This window comes from Microcebus murinus, chromosome 4, assembly GCF_040939455.1.
Source record: "Microcebus murinus isolate Inina chromosome 4, M.murinus_Inina_mat1.0, whole genome shotgun sequence".
In the NCBI taxonomy this organism is placed as follows: domain Eukaryota; kingdom Metazoa; phylum Chordata; class Mammalia; order Primates; family Cheirogaleidae; genus Microcebus; species Microcebus murinus.
In genome coordinates, this window is record NC_134107.1 from 48,827,857 (window position 1) to 48,836,655 (window position 8,799).

At 48.0% G+C, this 8,799-nt stretch overlaps 1 protein-coding gene across 1 annotated transcript; it reads right to left on the reverse strand.

The window, feature by feature from the left end:
- Positions 1-4,942: 4,942 nt before the first annotated feature.
- RASSF10 (Ras association domain family member 10) lies at positions 4,943-8,538 on the reverse strand. The gene has a single exon (XM_012744258.2). It carries the CDS (start codon positions 8,283-8,285, stop codon positions 6,747-6,749), a length of 1,539 nt encoding a protein of 512 aa, XP_012599712.2. The 5' UTR covers positions 8,286-8,538; the 3' UTR covers positions 4,943-6,746.
- Between the last annotated feature and the right edge of the window lie 261 nt (positions 8,539-8,799).

Here is an 8,799-nt window from a genome sequence, read left to right on the forward strand (position 1 = left end):
ATGAAAAATATGTGAAAAGGATTCAGGAGCTGTCCTGAAGAGGCTCCCACCAGCTAAAGATGGGACAATTTGAGCATCAGAGAGATTAATAACAACAAGGGTTTGAAACACATTAAAATTTAAAACTTCATAATGATCCTCAAAAGGACGAACAAACAAGAAAAAACTATTAGCCACCTTTGGAGAATGCTAGGGGGCAACCTCATTATTTGGAAGACTGGTGAATAAATATAAAAGGTAAGAATGTTGCTTTTGTCTTATATTTCAGGATAATCAGAATTTAAGCTGTCCTTCATGTTAACACTTGATGAAAGAAAGATACTTTCTGAAGTGTTCCACTTAATGAAGAAGGAAGGAGGGAGGGAGACAGGGCAGGAGGAAGAGAGGGATGAAGGAACAAAGGACCAGAGAGAGACAGAGACAAAGTATGAGGCCATTGGAAGAAAACATAGAAGCATATTTATGTGACTTCATTTCTTAAACAAGAACCTTTAACTTCAAACCATAGAGGAGGTGGATGCTAAATTGGATTAGATTAAAATTAAAGACACTTTTCAATAACAGATACCATAGACACAGTTAAAGATGAAGGACAAATAGAAGATATTTACACTTGCTCTAAGGTTAACAACAATGCACAAGGATCATCTGAAAATCTGCCAGAAAGGTGAAATCCAAAGGAAAAAACAGTCACTACAATAATAACATAGGCAATTAACAAAAGAGTGACCTAAGAGAGAATAAGCATGTGAAGCTCAGCTTTACTAAAATTAAAAAAAAAAAAATGTAAATTAAAGCAGATTAGCAAACAGTAGAAAGTTGGATAATATCAAGTGCTGGTGAGTCTGTGGGGAAAATGGGCATCTTCGCTCCTAGTAAGAGCCTACTCTGGTATCACCATTTGGGAGAGGAATCTAGCAGTTCAGCATGCACAATTCTGGGTTTTAAACTTCAGACAAATTCTCACTATGTCCACCAATTTCTGTCTGTGTTCATTGCAACCCTGTTTGAGATAACAAGGAATTGGTGACAATCTAGATGTCCCTCACCAAGGAAAGATATAAAGTGATGGAATACCATGCAGGTCAAAAAATAATTAACTAAACTTGCATATTACAATGGGAAATACTTGCACAAACATAACATTGTGTGAAAAGTGAAAGAAATATAATAAGCTTTATAGCCCAATAAGGTCATGTATGTTAAACACCTGCACACAGTTTGCCTACTTTTCAAGGCTACACATACATACACAAGCATATGGGTATGAGCAGCACATTGTTCAACTTCAGGGTTACCATCCACACAGCTTTCTGTGTGAATGGTGCCCTCTGGGGCACGATGCCAGAATACAACATGAATGGTGCCCCCAGGTGGTATGCAACATGGCAGTCTTTAATATGTAAGATGATATGTAAGGTGGTTTGGAAGCCTGTAGATTAATACACTGGAAGAGGTACCTATGGTCAAAGCAGGAGGGAGATGGAAGTTGGACTGGGAGAAGAGGGGGGACACAAAGTCAAATAAGCAAAAAGAGGGCCCTTGCACCAGTGAGAGGATGGTAGTGTAACCTGGATGAAGAAATAGGATCAATTCATTTCTGAAGTCTTAAGTGGGAGAGGGTAGACGTGAGGGAGGAATCTTAACCTAGATAAGCAATAGCCTTATATTCCTGGAAAGAAATGTGAATTTTATCCTGAAAGCTATGGGAAATCCTGGAAGTGTCTAAAATAGGAAAGATTTGCAATGAGAATGGATGAGGATGCAGAGTTGGGGACAGCAGTCCTTCAACTTAACCCATGTCAGGTCTCAACATGCATAGTGGGTTCAACGTGGCCAAAGATGCCCCGAGCCAGGTGTGCATGCCTAACTCCATGGCCACAGAGCTCCTTGGAAGGCCCAGCACTCTCCCTCTCAACTCCTCCCAGATCCTCATGCACCCAGAGCCTCAACCAGAAACAAGTGCTAGGGACAGCTCAGAACAGCCAAGGTTGGTACGACCTTCCAGGCATGAATGTGAATTGCACAGAACTGTCTGCCCTGATGGCTGGGGAGTCCAGGTTGTTGACTGACTATACAACTGTGTTCTGCAGAGCAGCTACAGCCCTTGGTACACTCCATCAAAAACTCCATGCCGACAAATGGGGTATTAATCTTTTGTGAGCAATTTTTTCTTCATTGGCAAAGGCATCACTTCTCACAGTCAGCTACCCAAATATTTACATAGGAATTTCTCCTCCTTTGTTTTTTGCTAAATCCTCACCTAGTGGATAATTACTAGCTCTGTGATTTTGAGAAAATCGCTCCACCTCCTTGGTGGAAATACTTGGACAAGACTTTGATAATCTCTGAAGCCTGACCGGTGCCAACACTCTAGGACCATGGGGAATGTTTTTTCTGGGCGTGCTGAATACTTCATGTGTATAATGTGTCTGGTGTGTAGAGCGCCAGTGGCTTGGGTTTGGGGTCAGGCTTGGGTTGGAATCGTACATCTGCTACTTTGCAGCTGAATGGACCTAGTTTTTTTTTTTTATCTGTAAAAACTGGTGGTTAAAAAGTTTTATCTTGCAGGATTAATGCAGAGTAAATGCATGTGCACGTGAAAATACCCAGCACAAGGACCTGGCATTTGGGAAGCACTCAACTAAAGTTGGTTCCTCCTCATCCTCCTTCCTTTCTGTTTAGGAAAGCATATTTCACAAACATTTTCACACTGGAAATTTCACATTGTCTCCACCAAATCTCCCCTTTTCAAAAATTTAAGAACAAGCTCAAATGCAGTTTCACATGTAGAAAGTAATTCCTAGAAAAATCTGAACTGCTAGAGGCTGTTAAGAAACAACTGGGTTTATGTGTTTATTTTGCTTTGATTTGATTTTTGATAGAGGTGGGTAGAGAGAAACACAAAATCAAATATGTTTTATGGCATCATCTTCTAGGAGTAACGTTTTTTTGCTAGACTTAAGATGAAAAGATAGTATTTTCTTTTTATAAATCTGATTCTATTTCTTTATCTTACTCTTGTGGAGTTTTTGCCCTTCCTAATCTCAGATTACTGGCCAATTTGATATGAAACAAAATTGCTGCTACCTTAAGCAGGTACTCAAGGAAGAGGAAAAAGGGAGAAGGAGCGAAAACAGCACGCCCTGTGAACACTTCTGATCTGCTGACCTGCCCTTGTTGTTGTAAGGATATTTCATCAGTGATTGTTAGTTCTGGCTTCCTGAGGCCACATAGAATTAATTAACTAATTTTGATAAAAAATATTTTCCTAACAGGGTGTCTAATGAATGCTAAGCTGTGGTGAAACAGGCACTCTCAAGCATAGCTGATTGTTAATTAGAACAAATCTTTTGAAAAGCAATTTGGCAATAAGTGTCAAGCTTCTAAATGTTTGTAGTCTTTGACCTGATAATTCTTTCTGGGAACCTATCTTATTGGGGGCAGGGTGGGAGTCCAATTAGGGAAACAGATACATGCACAAATAAGCTTATCATGGTGTTGTAACAGTAAAAATAATTACGGGAAACAACCTGATAACATGAGCAGTTATATAAACTATAGTGTATCCACCAGATGGATGGATCTCTTTACAGGGGGCTGTCAAAACCTGAGTATAAAAGCATCTATACAATCTTATCAAAATTGTATTTTTAAAAAAACAGAAGCAAAACATGAAATCTGTGCAATCCGAAATGTCTGGAAGGAAATATACCAAATTGTGGTAGTGATAGGCTTTTGGTTATAGAGATTTGGAGTGACTTTCCTTATTTTTCATGTACATTATTTTCAGGCTCACTCTAAGGACTATATAGTATATAACTTTTCTAATCAGTAAAAAATAATTATAAACACATATTATAAGAGAGTAAACAAATATAGAGATACCACATGGAATCTTTTGGTTTGAGCAATGGCTGAGAATGGGATAATTCAGATCAAAGATACAAGAGATTGTCTCAATTCCACAAAAAAGGATGGGGGCTGGCTGGTGGGTGCCTATATTTCATTCTCTTAAGCCAGGAGAACAGCAGAAACCCTGAGGCTGGTACTGTCACCGCTATGCATTCATTCTCACTCTCCGTGCTGTGATGATTATAAATGTGAATGAAAATTTAAAATATTTAGCATTTATTAAGTACTTTCTAGGCACAGGCACTGTTTTGGTGCTTTTCATACCTATATTTCACCTTTCTCAGGCTTGCAAAAGCTCCTGGTAAAAGGAACTATTGTCTCCCCTCTCCCCGCCCCGTTGCCTTTTCTCCTACCCACACAGAGAATGCCTTTTAGGAATACAATTGATTTGGATGAAAGAAAAACTGGGCAGACTAGGCTGCCAATTGTTATAAATAAAGCCTCCCCAGCTTCCCGAAGAGTTGACTAGAGAAGCATCTTCAAGTGGTCAGGACAGGGAAGGTTCTAGAAACACGGCACCAGAAAATCCCACAGGCCTTCTCCCTGTGACATGACTTATTTGCTTTACAGCTTTCACGCCTGTTTGCTGACATCCGCAGCCCATCAAAGTTTAAAATAATAACAGTGAAAAGGAAAACAGCCCCTTTCTGCCAGGCAGTCCTATTCTTTTTGAGTCAATAAACATCCAAGAACCACCTCCCCTACCACCCTGGGGGCAAAAAAAAAAAAAAATACAATGATTTTAAAACCACCAGGTCAGCCCATCGCCAGCATAAACCATTCAGACAAGTAGCATTTGTCATACTCTAATGAGGATTTTACCTCTGCCTCAAGATGCAAGCTATCATTAGGCTTTGTGTTTAAGGGATCAAATGATTGTCTGGGGACAGTGGGTTTCTTTTGGTCCCTTCCTCATTTTAATCACATTCAAGACCAAATACTTAGACATTTTCTGCATCAGATGGAACTAAAAAACCATTATTATGCCAGCTAATGTCTTTTGAAAACATCAATTAAGGAAACAGCCTTTTACTTCTCATTTTACTTGAAGATCTGCAAACAGGCACACGTGTAGTAATCCCAGAACAGAGGTGGTGGTGGTGATAGGGCTGTCTCTAAAAAGGAGACAGCACAAACAGTGACCTGAGGAGGTCAGAGGGGCAGCCTCCCACTGGGAACAAGCAGAGAATCTCTGCATGGGAAGAAACTTTTGTATAAAGCGAGATCTCTTGTTATCTTCACATGCAGTGTTGAAACTGGAGCCAGCCCCTCCACAGGAGGCTGACACCAGGCTTCTGTACCAAGCTGGTATTGCACACATGCCCCATTGTTAATTCCTCCTCGGGACAGATCAGATCCCGCATTCCTCAGAAGGACTGAGCTCCAGAGGGAAATCTGCCAGCAGGCTCCTTCCACGGGGCTAACAACCAGCTACAACTGATAAGTTTTAATTGAAATAACTGGAACGATTACACCCAGTCCCCACCAGTGCTGTCACCAGGTACTGAGAAGGAAGGTTTTGCATTTGCATGGCCCGGCATGTGCATGGGTGTGCGCCAGACAATAGTAATTCAAGGCAAGTCGTCAGCTCACTTTTACAACCATGGCTACATGCAGTTGTTAATCAAATTGTTCACCCACGATGTACTATGAGATGGTTCTATTTTTTCTTTTCAGGCCTTATCTAGGAAACCCTTTTATTTACACTATCTCAATTTAAGTTTGAACAAGTAACTAATTAATCTCTGACCAAAGATACTGAAGTTAGTCTTGAGTCTGGGTAAAATCTGTTGAGGTCATGGCTGCTTTTAATCATATAGCTCAATTCAAAAGCTGCATATTAACAAAGATCTTCGTTTTAACTAGAGTGTACTTTAAGCAGCAAATTTGGTTGTGGGTAACATGAATTCTGTAACTTCCTGTTATTTTTTCTGAAATAGTGATTGAGTCAATGAAGTGGCAATATGAATTAAAGGACAACACACCTGCCTTTGCAGGAACGGGTCCCAAGGGCCCAGATTAAATTTTAACCAGGGCTATGTTTGCCAGGATTCTATATCTCAGAAGTGTTATGTTTGGCTTTTGTAATAATAAAAGGCTATTTTGGGAAAAGAATTTCCTTTTAACATATACTGTATTTACCAGGAGGAAAAACAGTTAGACTTTGAAACAGTTTAGCCTTTGAAAGAAAATAGAAGGCAAATGATTTAGCAGATGGGTAATTCCCCGAATCTGCAGAAAGGTAAACAGCCAGGATTTTGGTGCCTATGGGTTTTATCAAAGATGTGAGACTGAGACCAATACCAGTGAGTTCTCTTTGGCTAGTTTTAACACGTTTACAGTCACAATTAACATTTAAGGAATTTCCTTTTCATCCAAGTGTTACTTTTAAAAGCACTTTATGCCACAAACTAAAGTTCTAGCTGCCATCAGTCCTTCCCATACAGAAGAGTGGTGAATTTTCCACAATACTTTTTTTTCCTTTTGTGAAAATGGGCTTGGACCACGTCAATTTCCCTGGGGTGTTCGTTTTCCAACATGGGGGGCTCTCACCTTCTCCCTCCTCCCTTCCCTCAAAAGAGCTTGGATTGGAGACCAGGCTTCCTCGTCCCTCACCCTCCTCCACACTCACGCCAGGGGAGCACCGCAGCCTGGCAGGTGTCCCCAGTCCTCCCCCAGCCCGGCCCGGTCTGAGCGCCTGGCCGAGCGGGGCTAGCTGGCAGGAGCTCCGGGCTCATCCCAGCCTGGTTTCCAGTCCCTGAGCCGGCCGGGCCAGCGCCTTCTGCAAGAAAGGGAGAAGGGCCCCTTCCCCGTCTCCCTCCCTGATCCTCCTACACCAGGGATTCGCACACGGGCACCGAGTCCGAGTCCTGGCTGTGCATAGAGCTCAGCCCCGTATCCGAGTCCTCATCGTTGCCAGGACAGCTCTTGGCCAGCCCGCGGGCCTGGTCCACCCACACCTCGGCGCAGGCCTGAGGTCCGGGTTCCCGTGAGGGTCCCCCGGAGCCGGGAGCCCCATCCGGCGCCGCCGTCAGCTCCAAAGTGTGCAAAGTCTGGAGAAGGCCCTGCAGCTCGCGCTCCTTGCTGTCCCACTGCTGCTGGCTGTAATCCAAGTCCGACTTGACGGCCTCCAGGTCCGTGTTGAGTCGCAGCCCGATGTAAAGGCTGGTGCTGAGCTGCGTCCTGACCCGCTCCTGCTCCAGCAGCAGCTCGCCGTCGGGGCCGGCGTCGGGCTCCGGGGCCTCCTCCCCCGCCGCCAGCTCCTCCTGGCGCCGCCGCATCCACCTCTGGTTCAGCTCCTCCTGAATCTCGGTGGAGAGGCGCTCCAGCAACTCCTCTTGCCGAACCCGCTGCTCCTGCAGCCGCAGCAGGTCTTCGCAGCGCCGGGCCAGCTCCTCCAGCGCGGCCGCCTGGGCCTCGCCGTCTAGGGGGGGCGCCGCCGCCGCCGCCTCCTTCTCCGCCACCGCCACCTCCTCCGGCTCCTCTCCCGGGCTGGGCCCTTCGAGCTCTATGCCGGCCCCCACCAAGTAAGTCTCCTGCACGTAGTTGACCCCGTGCCGCCGCATGCGGTCCAGGTGCACCTTGGCCTCGTAGCGGTCGATCTCGCGGTCCAGCTCGCGGAGCCGCTGCACCTGCTGGCGGATGGTGTGGTCCTGGGAGAGCACCAGATGCACCAGCGTCTCCATGCGCTCCACGGACGCGCTCTCGTGGGCTCGTGGCGACGACGAGCAGGACGAGGCTGTGGACGACGAAGTGGACGAACAGGACGACGGTGGCTGCTGCTGGCGCCGCCTGTTGAGCTTGGCCAGCTTGCGGAAGGCCTTGCGCACCACCCGCCGCTGCTTCTCCTGGGTCATGGCCAGGTTGGGCCGCGCCGGGGCCCCCTGGGCCGAGCAGGGGCGTTCGCTGCTGAGCACGACACGTGCCTCGGCACTGCGGGGCCCCGCGTTAGGCAGCGATGCCTCGCTGCGCACCAGCACGAAGCGCACATTCTCTTGCTCGTCGCCCCAGGCGGCCCAGAGGCGCAAGATGCGCGTCTTGTTGGGCAAGATGCGCTCAAAGCCGCGCCACTTCTCCACGATGCAATAGCACTGAGGGGGCCCGCATAACATGCCCTGCGGGAGCGCCTCATCGTCGTCGTCCTCCTCCTCCTCGTCGTCCTCGTCCGGAGGTTCGGGCAGCTCCCCTGGGCCTGGCGGGTCGCCGGCCTCCCTCCGCCGCCGGCCCCGCCGCTGTCTCCGGCGCCGCCGGCAGCCGTCCTCCAAGAGCACTCGCACAACGTCCGAGCAAGTGGTGCGGCGGGAAAGGCCAGACACCAGCTTCTCCTCCTGGCAGATCCACACCGATATCTTCTTCTCCGAAGGATCCATGGCGCAACCGGGGCGCAGGTGGCAGGTCCGGCCGGGCTCTGCTGGGGAGGCAGGGGCAGCGCGGGCAGTCCAGCAGCTCCGATACCAGAGAGGAGCCCGTAACCCCTGCAGGTGTCCGCACTGGCCCTTCTCCCTGGCTGCGCACCGAAGGCAGGCGCCGGTGCTGGCTGGAGCGGCTGTGGCTGCGCTCGGCCCGGACGGCGGGCGCTACCAGGGCAGCGCGCCCGGGATCGGGCTCCCGCCGCTCTGGCTCTGCCCAAGGTGCCCGGGGCCTCCGGATTTTGCTCCTCCCCACGTGGCTCCACCCCCTCCCGCCCCCAGCGCCCAGAGCTGCGGCTGGGAGCGCGGGAGGCGCAGCGCCCAGACCCGCCCCTAGCAGCCTCGCCGCGCCGGTGCACCCAGTCCGCCCCTCGCGCGTCGCCGGCTTCCAGAGTCTCGGCCCCTTCCGCCAACTTGCTGCTCTGTCGCGCGCCGGCGCAAGGGAGGACTTGGGAACACTTCTGCTGCAGGGCCA